This window comes from Brachyhypopomus gauderio, chromosome 5 (genome assembly GCF_052324685.1).
Source record: "Brachyhypopomus gauderio isolate BG-103 chromosome 5, BGAUD_0.2, whole genome shotgun sequence".
Lineage (NCBI taxonomy): Eukaryota > Metazoa > Chordata > Actinopteri > Gymnotiformes > Hypopomidae > Brachyhypopomus > Brachyhypopomus gauderio.
The window spans coordinates 9599952-9614379 of record NC_135215.1 but is presented as its reverse complement, the minus strand read 5'-3'; the positions used below and the strand labels follow the sequence as shown (position 1 = coordinate 9614379).

Genomic DNA, 14428 nt, shown 5'->3' with positions numbered 1-14428 from the left:
CTCTGACTCTAGCTGTAGGGCTGTTTCTCTGACTCTAGTTGCAGGGCAGTGTCTCTGACTCTAGCTACAGGACAGTGTCTCTGACTCTAGCTGCAGGGCAGTGTCTCTGACTCTAGCTGTAGGGCAGTGTCTCAGACTCTAGCTGTAGGGCAGTGTCTCTGACTCTAGCTGCAGGGCAGTGTCTATGACTCTATCTGTAGGGCAGTGTCTCTGACTCTAGCTGCAGGGCAGTGTCTCTGACTCTATCTGTAGGGCAGTGTCTCTGACTCTAGCTGCAGGGCAGTGTCTCTGACTCTAGTTGCAGGGCAGTGTCTCTGACTCTAGCTGTAGGGCAGTGTCTCTGACTCTAGCTGCAGGGCAGTGTCTCTGACTCTAGCTGTAGGGCAGTGTCTCTGACTCTAGCTACAGGACAGTGTCTCTGACTCTAGCTGCAGGGCAGTGTCTCTGACTCTAGCTGCAGGGCAGTGTCTCAGACTCTAGCTGTAGGGCAGTGTCTCTGACTCTAGCTGCAGGGCAGTGTCTATGACTCTAGTTGCAGGGCAGTGTCTCTGACTCTAGCTGTAGGGCAGTGTCTCTGACTCTAGCTGTAGGGCAGTGTCTCTGACTCTAGCTACAGGACAGTGTCTCTGACTCTAGCTGCAGGGCAGTGTCTCTGACTCTAGCTGTAGGGCAGTGTCTCAGACTCTAGCTGTAGGGCAGTGTCTCTGACTCTGGCTGTAGGGCAGTGTCTCTGACTCTAGATGTAGGGCAGTGTCTCTGACTCTGGCTGTAGGGCAGTGTCTCTGACTCTAGCTGTAGGGCAGTGTCTTTGACTCTAGCTATAGGGCAGTGTCTCTGACTCTGGCTGTAGGGCAGTGTCTCTGACTCTAGATGTAGGGTAGTGTCTCTGACTCTAGCTACAGGACAGTGTCTCTGACTCTAGCTGTAGGGCAGTGTCTCTGACTCTAGCTACAGGACAGTGTCTCTGACTCTAGCTGCAGGACAGTGTCTCTGACTCTAGCTGCAGGGCAGTGTCTCTGACTCTAGCTGTAGGGCTGTTTCTCTGACTCTGGCTGTAGGGCAGTGTCTCTGACTCTAGCTGTAGGGCAGTGTCTTTGACTCTAGCTATAGGGCAGTGTCTCTGACTCTGGCTGTAGGGCAGTGTCTTTGACTCTGGCTGTAGGGCAGTGTCTCTGACTCTAGATGTAGGGTAGTGTCTCTGACTCTAGCTGTAGGGTAGTGTCTCTGACTCTAGCTGTAGGGCAGTGTCTCTGACTCTAGCTACAGGACAGTGTCTCTGACTCTAGCTGCAGGGCAGTGTCTCTGACTCTAGCTGTAGGGCTGTTTCTCTGACTCTAGTTGCAGGGCAGTGTCTCTGACTCTAGCTACAGGACAGTGTCTCTGACTCTAGCTGCAGGGCAGTGTCTCTGACTCTAGCTGTAGGGCAGTGTCTCAGACTCTAGCTGTAGGGCAGTGTCTCTGACTCTAGCTGCAGGGCAGTGTCTATGACTCTATCTGTAGGGCAGTGTCTCTGACTCTAGCTGCAGGGCAGTGTCTCTGACTCTATCTGTAGGGCAGTGTCTCTGACTCTAGCTGCAGGGCAGTGTCTCTGACTCTAGTTGCAGGGCAGTGTCTCTGACTCTAGCTGTAGGGCAGTGTCTCTGACTCTAGCTGCAGGGCAGTGTCTCTGACTCTAGCTGTAGGGCAGTGTCTCTGACTCTAGCTACAGGACAGTGTCTCTGACTCTAGCTGCAGGGCAGTGTCTCTGACTCTAGCTGCAGGGCAGTGTCTCAGACTCTAGCTGTAGGGCAGTGTCTCTGACTCTAGCTGCAGGGCAGTGTCTATGACTCTAGTTGCAGGGCAGTGTCTCTGACTCTAGCTGTAGGGCAGTGTCTCTGACTCTAGCTGTAGGGCAGTGTCTCTGACTCTAGCTACAGGACAGTGTCTCTGACTCTAGCTGCAGGGCAGTGTCTCTGACTCTAGCTGTAGGGCAGTGTCTCAGACTCTAGCTGTAGGGCAGTGTCTCTGACTCTAGCTGTAGGGCAGTGTCTCTGACTCTAGCTATAGGGCAGTGTCTCTGACTCTGGCTGTAGGGCAGTGTCTCTGACTCTGGCTGTAGGGCAGTGTCTCTGACTCTGGCTGTAAGGCAGTGTCTCTGACTCTAGCTGTAGGGCAGTGTCTCAGACTCTAGCTGCAGGGCAGTGTCTCTGACTCTAGCTGCAGGGCAGTGTCTCTGACTCTAGCTGTAGGGCTGTTTCTCTGACTCTAGTTGCAGGGCAGTGTCTCTGACTCTAGCTACAGGACAGTGCCTCTGACTCTAGCTACAGGACAGTGTCTCTGACTAGCTGCAGGGCAGTGTCTCTGACTCTAGCTGCAGGGCAGTGTCTCTGACTCTAGCTGTAGGGCAGTGTCTCTGACTCTAGCTGTAGGGCAGTGTCTGACTCTAGCTGTAGTGCAGTGTCTTTGACTCTAGCTGGACAATCACGACAGCATTCACACACTCCACACCATGTTTCACTAAGCTCACAACATATTAGGCTAAACTGGATGGGCATTAGAAACGAAATGCATGCAGTGTATTCTGAGTAAAAGAATCAAATGTAAATCATGTGGGAATGGCCCAGTCTCACTGGGCAGGTATGTGTGCAGATGTGGGCAGGTGTAAGCAGGTGTGGGCGTGTGTAGGCAGGTGTGTGGGCAGGGGTGTAGAGCCCACAAACCTGCTCAGCTCAGTGGAGTCAGGACCCCCTCAGCGTTCCCTGCATCCTGCAGGCCAGCACAAACCGGCTCCCATTCCGGTCTCTAAACCCATGTCCTGCTCTAGGTGCTCTAGTGCGTGCTCACACACTCACACGCCTGCTCACACACCCTCGTTCCTAAGGTTACACACCAGAGGCCCACTGCTCATAGCTTCTGGAAACAACAAACAAGTAGTGGGAGTGTGGCGCATGGACACAGGTGCAGAGGTGTTCTGTCACACGTGCTGCAGAGTTCTGTCACAGAACTTCAGTCGTAAATAGGTATGATTTGCCCACAGTCATTCAACATTCACATTGTGAATAATAGAACATAGAAACACAGATGTGAGTGCTTCGAAATGTGAGCAGAAATGCATAGCAGTCATGTAAGAAGCTATTAATTACTGTAAACATATTAAAATACCATCAAAAAGTCATGCTAAACTATACAAAATGAAAAAAGAAAGAAAGAAAAGTTCCTCACCGCTCTTGGAGGCCTGCAGCAGGCTTCATCTTGAAAGGAGATGGACTTGAGGAGAAACAGGGTCTGATTTCAGTGGTTGGGGGTCCCGGTGGGCCGTGGGGGCCTGGGTGGCTGTGGAGTCCGTGGGCACTCTGGTGCTCGGAGTTGCAGGTCAACACTGGGGCCCTGGTGTGGGTGTGCGGGTTTATGGTGTCACGGTGGAGCACTGTGTGGGAGCTGCTGAGGACGCAGGTGGAGGTGGAGGTGGAGGTGGCGTTACAGGCAGACTGCTGGGGCACCAGACTGGCCTGCACCATGCTGGAGAGGATCACGGGCGGCTGGCTGCCATGCGTGGCCACAGAGGTCAGGTGCACGTCTCGCACCACAGGGGTCAGGTGCACGTCTTGCACCACAGGTGTCAGGGGCACGTCTCGCACCACAGGGGTCAGGTGCACGTCTCGCACCACAGGGGTCAGGGGCACGTCTCGCACCACAGGGCCTGAAGCCTTCACCTGCTGCTCTGAATGCTCAACCTTCTCTTTCAGACGGTAGAGGACCTGAGAAGCAGAGAGAGAGAGAGAGAGGCACACAGGATATTAGAGCATGCTGGTGGTAGTCTTCTTTTCAGTGAGGACACAAGTTGAATTACTATGGGGGACTTCTGTCTGTCTCCAGATCTGTACAATTACATGTTCATAAAGGAAAGGGTTCACAAAAAATAACATTTCTACCATCAAACATGGTGTGTCAGGAACATTAGGTTTCTACAAGGAAACTACATCACCAGGAATGTTTTGACTTCATCCACACATTTAAAATAAGGGTGGGTGCTTGAATACAACATGTACACACCACATCCACCAATAAAAATCCCCAGAGGTCTGTGACCTGTGATTTTCATGAACGATATCCACAGCCTGTCAGCAACATCACAACCCAACCCAGCGCACAACAAAACTCAGCACGACTCCATCTTGTGGCAATGAAAGGAATGTCTGAACCAAAACCTGTAAACTGATTTCTGTCTAGCAAAACACACACGGGATCCTTTTAACAAGATATCAAGATCAGATGAGGGAAAACACACCTACAGCACTGTAACACATGGTGACAGGTTTTAGGGTCCATTTCAGTGGTTTCTGTCAAAAAGGCTGCGCACACGTTTCCCAGTGAGGAAATAGGGGACTCATCAAATCCATTGAGCACCATCAGACTAGGGTTGCAATGGTATGAGATTTTCACGGTATGATAACCGTCTCAGAAAATACCGCGGTATCACGGTTATCACGGTATCACAGTTTGTTACATATATTATTAAAAGATACACTGACCCTTAAAGAAATTACAACAAAAGTTTTTTTTTTTTGTTCAATAAACTATTTATTGTAGAAACCTGGAACTTGTGACGCGCGGGTCGTGGCGAGGAACGAGACACGGAATCCCTCTTGCAACTGACGTCACTTTTATTCTCACACTTGTTTGCGCAATAGCGCACGATAAACATTCAAAACATACAACGCGACGTGCAGACTTTAGACAACGACGAGCACAGGACACTGCGCGAGCGCACATTAAATAGACGAACCACATCAGCCCCACGTGATTACGAGACGATTCACAGGTGAGACACATTATTCACTCGACATAGCCATCCCCACGGAGTTCCCACTGACGCAGACAAAGCACGTGGACTACGTATACACACGCCCAAAGGGGAGGGGCCGGGGTCCTCAACGTGACAGACGCCCCCTCCAAGGGCACTACCCGTCCCGGATCGGACGCGCTCGGCGCAGCGCGGCTGGTGGACGCGCCCGGTGGACCGCTTGGGGACGCCTCGTCGGTATCCATCTCCTCCTCCTCCTCTTCTCCCCGGCTCCATTCTATGGGCTGCTCCGGGCTGCCACCCCGGGAGTAGTCCATTGTACTGGCGTCGGAGCGAGCGGAAGAGGGCGTCCGCTTCCCCCTCACAGTCTCCGCAGACATCTCAGAGGGGGGAGGGCTCTCCTCCTCCTCCGCGTAGTAGGAGCCCTCTGACGAAGGGTACTCCTCCTCTCCCTCCTCTGCAGTGCGAGAGGAGCCTACGGGCGGAGGGAGGTAATCATCCTCCTCCGACTCCGACTCCTCCTCACCGCAATAGTCGGTGGAGGCGTCACATAGGGACGGAGGGTAGCCCTCTTCCTCACCGCAGTAATCCACCGTAGGGGCGGAACAGACCGAGGGAGTGGCCTCTTCGCCCTCCTCCTCTTCGCCGTAGTCGACGGTGGAGGCGTCGCCTATTGACAGAGGGTAGTCCTTCACCTCGTCGTCTTGCTCCTCCTCCTCCTCGGAGTCCTCCTCCCCGAACTCGCTCTCTGGGGTGGACTCGGTAGCTCAGAGGATGCACGAGCCCACCCTCAGCGGTGAAAGGGCGCGGGGAGGAGACGGGTGTCTGGCCATCCAGACCTTAACCGCCTCCTGGCGGAGCACCACCGCCCACTCGGGGCTGGACGCCTGTCTAGCCATCCGCAGCAGGTCGGCGCACTGCGGGTCCCGCTTCAGCTGCTCTGACGTCGGCGTGGCTTCGTGGTGCAGGGAGGAGTCCTCCTCCAGCTCGCCCTCTGCCCCATATAGGTCGGGGACGCTGACCCTTACAGGCGAGAGCTCCTGGGAAGGCGAGGGATGTCTCTCCCGCCACACCCGCACCGCTGTCTTGCGGTACTCCTCAGCCAACTCCGGTATAGCGGTCTCCCGAGCCGCACACAGCAGATAGGAGCACTCGGGATCCCGCTTCAGCTGCTCCGGAGTCGGCGTGGAGTTGCGGCGCGGGGGGGAGGAAGACGCGTGGTGGTGCCACTTGCTGGGCTTCTTGCCCTTCTTGGGCCGGGTCTTGTAGCCTGGCATGACGTTGGTGTCTCAGACGGCTCATCGTTCTGTGACGCGCGGGTCGTGGCGAGGAACGAGACACGGAATCCCTCTTGCAACTGACGTCACTTTTATTCTCACACTTGTTTGCGCAATAGCGCACGATAAACATTCAAAACATACAACGCGACGTGCAAACTTTAGATAACGACGAGCACAGGACACTGCGCACATTAAATAGACGAACCACATCAGCCCCACGTGATTACGAGACGATTCACAGGTGAGACACATTATTCACTCTACATAGCCATCCCCACGGAGTTCCCACTGACTACGTATACACACGCCCAAAGGGGAGGGGCTGGGGTCCTCAACGTGACAGAACTATTGTATACAAAATGTCTCTTTTAAAAAAAGCTGTACACGTGTTTATATAAATACTGCAAAATTAGAGAAACCTAAATCATGGATTTCAATACAATTATTCAGAGGTGTCAATTCCAGGTTCAGAAAAAAGTCTTCACCAGGATTTTTCTCAAGCTTGCTAGATTTTCTAATTAGTGCAATTCAGGTAAAATTAGTGGAATCAACACAATCCAGGAAGCCTGAGCAAAATCCTGGTGAGGACTTTTACTTTCTGAACCTAGAATTGACACCTCTGCAATTATTTAAGTTTAAATTATTTAATATCTGATAAACTGAGCCTGGGTCAGTGTCTGATCAACAACTGTTGTAAACGTCCGTTTTACTGCCAAGTTGGAATACTGCAGAAAGAGAGGATTTATTTCTGACATGATCCTCACAATAGAGATTTCTATTTTAAGGCTTTGACACTGAGTCTGGTTTTAAAATATGAAAAACAGGCACGTCAGAATTTGAAAATGAACGCATGTAAATTAATGGCGTCCTTCACATCCAGTGAAAGCAAGGACTTAAAAAAGTTAGGTTTATAATTTCGGAGTGACCATAGCTTGCGACTCCGCACACCTCGCGCGAACCTCCGCGAATGGCGGAAGGTGCACGACCTCGCGAATTTACAGCACGCGAGGCCCGCGATTACGTCATTTTCACAGCTGATTTTAGTTTAGCCTTTTTTTCATTTCTTTTTTGTTAAAAAATTTGTTAAGTCTGATGCACTTTCTGCCATTCTCACCGCTGTGTGCTGAGTAGCTGAACAGGAGCGGAGTTGCGCATGCGCGGATCAGTTTCTCCGCTGGCTTGCCTTTTACCGGTAATAAGCAACCGTGCATTTTAATACCGTGGTATACCGTGAAACCGGTTACCGCTGCAACCCTACATCAGACTCAAAGAAAAGGTAAGCAAACAGAAGTTCAGTATAATATCTGAAATTAATGATGAAATGAGTCATTCTCATAACTGTATATCCTGATTCTTTTGAGTTTGTAACATTGTTGGACCTTTGCTCATTTTGATCTTTTAAAGGATTACGTTTGCAGTTCAAGTTTAGTGTGAGTTTAGTGTGCTGGGACACCCGTGGGCCTGCAGACACTGAGACATCTGTGGATCTTACAGCCACAGGGTCACCCGTGGGCCTGCAGTGCAGACACTGGGACACCTGTGGGCCTGCAGACACTGGGACAGACAGCCGTGGGCCTGCAGACACTGGGACAGACAACCGTGGGCCTGCAGACATTGGGACAGACAACCGTGGGCCTGCAGACACTGGGACAGACAGCCGTGGGCCTGCAGACATTGGGACAGACAGCCGTGGGCCTGCAGACACTGGGACAGACAACCGTGGGCCTGCAGATGGATTCACCCGTGCAGTTTTCTGTGTATAACTGGCTGCATACGCTCTTATTATAACTGACAGTTACCCAACAGTCTTGTCAAAGTTCCATGTTCCACTCAGAATTTCTCTTTAGCTGAGATGAAAAATATTTGCAAACATACAGCAGACTTCCAGACTGGTATATTATTTAGTGGACAGCTAATATTACCATTATTCAGCAGAGATCTGAGATGTGAATCATGTTCTCACAGAGCAATTACAGACGCAGGAGACCCAGCGGGTCCTACAGTCATAGACCAACGTGTGCCTGGCCCGAGCACTGAGGAATGTCTGACTGACCGGTCTAACTCACACAAATAGTCACACGGAGCTTCATCTACAGATCACACCTGTCACCATCAGATAAAAGTGTCAAAGTAATGTACAAACATTTGACCACAAACAGAACTGACCAGTGCTGTTCCCTCAACTTCACAACACAGAGGCAAAATATTCATCTGTCAGAGGTGATGTCCCTGACTGGCTTTCAATTTATCAAACATCTTTTAAGTCTAGAAGCCCATCTGCTAGTCAGGGCGATCAGCACGTTACTGTGCTGCCTTCACACGGGCTCACAAAGACGGACTTACAGCGGCGGTGAGGGCGACGATCCACCAATGCGAGCATGGCGTTTACGTGCGGTAGAGGGAGACGTCTGGGCTGGTCCTTCGCGGGAGCTGTTAGCCCTTCTCTGACATCCCCACCACTGCGGAAGGACCGACGCTACCATGCACTTCCTCTCTCCCACTCACTAAACCGCTCACTTCCTTTCTGTCTTTCGCTTCCGTTGTCTCTCACTCCCTCTCTCACTCCCTCTCTCAGGGCCTAAGTGGGCCTCCTCACCTCCTGCCACCTCCTTTCATTTCTTTTCTTATTTCTTCTCAGATGACACCATGAACTTTGACCTCTTTGACCTCTGATATTTACAGTTTTCAATCAAGTAACTGCATAATATGATTAGCGATGAATTTCTCCTAGTACATTACTCACAGCTGGATTTGACTGAAAGCTGAAAGCCCCGAGATGTTATGATGATTTCGACCGAAACCCTTCGCTGTGTTGAACTGATCTGAGATGACACCCTGTTTGGATGTTGAGCTTCTGTGAGCTGGGGGCTCCCAGCCAGGCATGCATTATTCATTATGCATTATTCATTATGCATTATTCATTACTCATTATTCATACGCAGCAGGAAGTGGTCGATGTACAAGCCGTGGGTGGACATGTAACATCTTAGCCAACTTGAGGGCCACACTGCATCACTCCAGACATACTAACACACACACATTGCTGTACACATACAGCAACTTGCACACAAACATGCATACATATACACACTCAAACACACATTTGCACACACTGAGGTACATACACACACACACACACACACACACACACACACACACTGACATGACCCTCAGGCTTCAGTGAGATGATGCACTGTTACAGTATCTGTGTGTGAGAGAAACCTACCATTAAACAGGTGACAATGATGATGAAGATTGTGAGGAAGATGACCACAACGTAGAAGCCCTCCTTGTTCCATACGTCCCTCTCATGCTGGTCTTGAAGTACGTTCTTCTGTAGGGAGGGTGGAGGAGATGTTACACTACCGCTGTGACGGACTCTTGGTAGACCGTCCCACCACCACGGGGAGCCATGCAGTCCTGACCTAGGCCTGGCTGATGCTCGCACATGCACACGCGCACGCTCGTGAGCTGCAAAAGTGTGTCTGGTTTCTGTTACCAGGTGATTTGAGGATTAAAGACACACGCACACACACCAGTCACCCACACACACACACACACACACACACCCCTTACCTACACATACACACACACACACACACACACACTCACACCACTCACCTACACCTACGGATGAAAATACAGCATGTTAAATGCTAATTAGCGAGGAGCTTCCAGACAGACCTCAGAGGAGACCTGGGTGATGCCAAAGGGCTGGAGGCTGTGATGAAGGGTGTTGATGTTTAACGAGCGCATCACTTCCTCCGAAGACACTGGCTCCGACACGCCCATCTGCTCAGATGACACGTACAGTTCAATGCCGTTCTTCTGTTCCTGAGAAACACGAGGAGCAAAGCAAAAAACAAGACTGTGCTTGATCACTGCTGCCAAGCATTCCCAACAGATTACACCAAACACAGATTACACCAAACACTGATTACACTAAACATGGATTACACCAAGCACAGATTACACAGATTACACAGATTACACCAAACACGGATTACACCAAGCACAGATTACACAGATTACACCAAACACGGATTACACCAAGCACAGATTACACAGATTACACCAAACACGGATTACACAGATTACACCAAACACGCATACCTGTGTTCACTATACTGATCAACAACAGTTCACTCTCCATACCTGTGCACACTACACTGATCAACAACAGTTCACTCCCCATACATGTGTTCACTATACTGATCAACAACAGTTCACTCCCCATACCTGTATTCACTATACTGATCAACAACAGTTCACTCCCCATACCTGTATTCACTATACTGATCAACAACAGTTCACTCCCCATACCTGTGTTCACTATACTGATCAACAACAGTTCACTCTCCATACCTGTGTTCACTATACTGATCAACAACAGTTCACTCCCCATACCTGTGCACACTACACTGATCAACAACAGTTCACTCCCCATACATGTGTTCACTATACTGATCAACAACAGTTCACTCCCCATACCTGTGTTCACTATACTGATCAACAACAGTTCACTCTCCATACCTGTGTTCACTATACTGATCAACAACAGTTCACTCCCCATACCTGTGCACACTACACTGATCAACAACAGTTCACTCCCCATACATGTGTTCACTATACTGATCAACAACAGTTCACTCTCCATACCTGTGTTCACTATACTGATCAACAACAGTTCACTCCTCATACCTGTGTTCACGATACACCTTTTAAAAAGCTTCTTTTCTTTTCTGCTAAATATCACAAGGTACACAAGGTACAAACTGAAAAAGCAAAGATGTCTGAAGATTTGGTCTAAAACAGATGACAGCGAAACCACCGGCTACCACAGGAAGAGCAGTTGCTTACAGAATCAGACATTCAGAGATATGGTGGTGATAAGCAGGCGGGTGGGAAACACTTTCAAGCTTCTTGATGCTGCACCACCAAACGCTGGGCACCACAACCTTCACAAAGGTCAAATATTGGTTTATTTTAATAGTTAGAATCTATACCAGAATATACCAACAAAAAACAAACAAAACTACAAGCACCAATAAAGCTATTTATCTGATTTCATGAGGTCATGACTGGGAAGACTGAAGGAACGGACACGTGCTGTTTTATGACCTGCCATGAAGCACACAACAACAGGACATTATTCTCTTTATTCGGGATATGAATATCAGGATATGAATATCAGCCAATCACCGAGCAGCGTGATCAATCCTCCATCTCCTGTAAGGTGTTTGAGATGTGAAACCTGTGCCCATGCACACTCGTGTTCACTCCCCATACCTGTGTTCACGGTACTGATCAACAACAGTTCACTCCCCATACCTGTGTTCACTATAATGATCAACAACAATTCACTCCCCATACCTGTGTTCACGGTACTGATCAACAACAGTTCACTCCCCATACCTGTGTTCACTATACTGATCAACAACAGTTCACTCCCCATACCTGTGTTCACTATACTGATCAACAACAGTTCACTCCCCATACCTGTGTTCACTATACTGATCAACAACAGTTCACTCCCCATACCTGTGTACACTACACTGATCAACAACAGTTCACTCCCCATACCTGTGTTCACTATACTGATCAACAACAGTTCACTCCCCATACCTGTGTTCACGATACGCCTTTTCTGTTCTGCTAATGTTTACAACTGCAAGTGTCAACTGACAAAAACCTGCAGTAAGATCTGATCTCTCTAGACTTACTGATGCAGTAAGATCTGATTTCACTATTCCTACTGATGCAGTAAGATCTAATCTCTCTAGTCCTACTGACGCAGTAAGATTTTAACATTAAAAAGGAACCACAACATAGTGCAACAACATAAATCCATCTCAGTAATAATCATAGTGCCCCAAATGGTGATGGCAGGAAGTGACAGCTGTTCAGGAAACCTTCCTGGCATCGGAGTGACAGCAGGGAATACACCAGAACCAGCTTCACATTCCCGCCGCACACCGCTGGCTCATCGTGTCTCAGTGGTTCAGGTTGTGCTGTGTAAGCATGTGTGCATGGACTCACATCCAGGCGGTTTATGTGCACACGTCTGGGTGAAATATCCAACGCTGCAGCCACACCTTCCCGAAACGAACGCAGAAGAGTAACGTTTAATTGCCCTACATCCACTTGCAGAGCCTGAGGGGGGAGGAGACAGAGAGAGGGAGAGAGAGATGCATCACCATGGAAACCAGCCTTGCTTTGACCAAATGTCACAAATGGTGCTTGCCATGCTGCTGTTGAGAGAGTGGTGTCAGAGTCTCGGACCTGAGGAGCTGTAGAGAAGAACACCAGCCACCAGCAGCTTCACCCATGTGTGTGCAGTTAAGAGGAATATCTCCACCTAGCTCCACCAAAACTGCTAACATTTACCATGTGTCTGCTCTTAAAGGGATACTTCCACCTAACTTGCTGAAGCTAATTTGCACAAGCAATAACCAAGGAACAAACCAAGGAAACAAATAATTAAACAGATAAATAATTGAGCTGATCTGCAGTGGTGAATCTTTCTACCAAAGAGAAGACAAGAGTCATGAAAGGGCAGAGTCGTGAAAGGGCGGAGTCATGAAAGAACAGAGTCGTGAAAGGGCGGAGTCATGAAAGGGCAGAGTCGTGAAAGGGCGGAGTCATGAAAGGGCAGAGTCGTGAAAGGGCGGAGTCATGAAAGAACAGAGTCGTGAAAGGGCGGAGTCATGAAAGGGCAGAGTCGTGAAAGGGCGGAGTCATGAAAGAACAGAGTCATGAAAGGGCGGAGTCATGAAAGGGCGGAGTATCTGCTGGAGAGGGCTCGGAGAGGTGAGGGAAGCAGAGGTCACATCACCTGGTCAACAAAGCACAGCACAGCACAACACAACACAGCAAAGCACAGCACAGCACAACACAACACAGCAAAGCCCAGCACAGCACAACACAACACAGCAAAGCACAGCACAGCACAACACAACACAGCAAAGCCCAGCACAGCACAGCACAACACAACACAGCAAAGCACAGCACAGCCCAACACAGCACAAAACAGCACAACACTGCCCGCCAGTGAATAGACCAGAAACTATTCTCCAAAGTTGCTCTTTTTGAAACATTACTTTCTCTGTCAGTTGGTTGTTGTTTGCTAAGGAGGTGACACCTAGGAAGACAATCTTGAAGACAAAACCATCCTGCATCACTGATTAATGCTGGTACTGCTCCCCTACACCAGCGTTCATCAGTAAGAACAGGTAAAGGTCACACGGTCAACCCCTACTGCTGAATCCGCTCTGGGGTAAAACACAGAAGAGTGTTTGTATCTATTCAGAGTGGAGAAACTGAACTTTGTATTCTATTAGACAATTCAAATTAAAATGTGAATGTAATCAAAGTATGTGTCAGCTCCATCAGTTGTGGCACACATGCATATATATATATATATACTATATAGTACTGAGAGAGAGAGTGAGTTTGAGATATTTGGCCTTCAGGTGAAATTTCAGGATGAACCTAAGTGCACACTAACCTTTACAGGTGAACTTAATGTGACCTTCTCTAACCTTTGAATGTGCATGTCCAACTGTTCAGTGTCTCAGTTTTCTACCAAGGAGCTTAATAACAAAATTCACAACAGGAGTTTGATCCATGAATCGACCAATACATTTCCTGGTTCAATTAGAATAGGTATTTAAACAGTCAATCATGCTGTTCACATTTTGACATCATGAGACCAAGATGACACCTCACTATTGATCAACAGTACCAGCCACTGTGAAGCTTCAAACAGGATGTTCTCAGACGGAAGTGGCCACTGAGCCAAGAGTGTCACAGAGTGTCATCAGCAGGTTGCAACAGAGATACAGAGGGACTGGTACACACACACATAGTGATAGTAAACGCATAGTAAATGCAGAGTAAACACAGAGTAAGCACCTTTGATGTGACGAGACATACACATCTCAACACACACATACAGTCACATCTGAACACACACACCAACAAGCACATACGCCATCACACATATCAAATAACAATCTCAACACACACAAATCTCAACACACAAACACACCTCAACACACATCTACACATTTCAACACACATTCACAAACTTTCCGCACAAGAGAGTAATCTAAAAGTAAGGGTTAGAACAGCTGTTGAACACCAGATGAACAGAGAGCAAGCAAGCGTGACAACAAAGACAGCAACACACACCTGAAGACCACAGGGACTTGTGGAGGACAGTCTTCTTCCAGCAGACAGAAACAAACACTACGTTAATCTGACGCTCACCTGACAGACTTGCCGAGAGATGCAGAGACAAACTGGCCCTCTGTCATCCGCCATTATGCTCCCAGTAAGACCAGTAAACACCCTTCCAAACCTT

At 48.9% G+C, this 14428-nt stretch overlaps 1 protein-coding gene across 2 annotated transcripts in view; it reads right to left on the bottom strand.

Annotated features, from left to right (window-relative positions):
* ptprr (protein tyrosine phosphatase receptor type R) overlaps positions 1-14428 on the bottom strand; it is a 44475-nt gene that overhangs the window by 12807 nt on the left and 17240 nt on the right. Inside the window, exons 3-6 of one of the 2 annotated variants that reach the window (XM_077005486.1) lie at positions 12103-12216; positions 9748-9897; positions 9290-9397; positions 3202-3737 (exon numbers count right to left, since the gene is read on the bottom strand). In XM_077005486.1, coding sequence (XP_076861601.1) covers positions 3202-3737; positions 9290-9397; positions 9748-9897; positions 12103-12216 — 908 coding nt within the window. The remainder of the gene's footprint in view (positions 1-3201; positions 3738-9289; positions 9398-9747; positions 9898-12102; positions 12217-14428) is intronic. The other variant, XM_077005487.1, reaches the window with a different exon arrangement.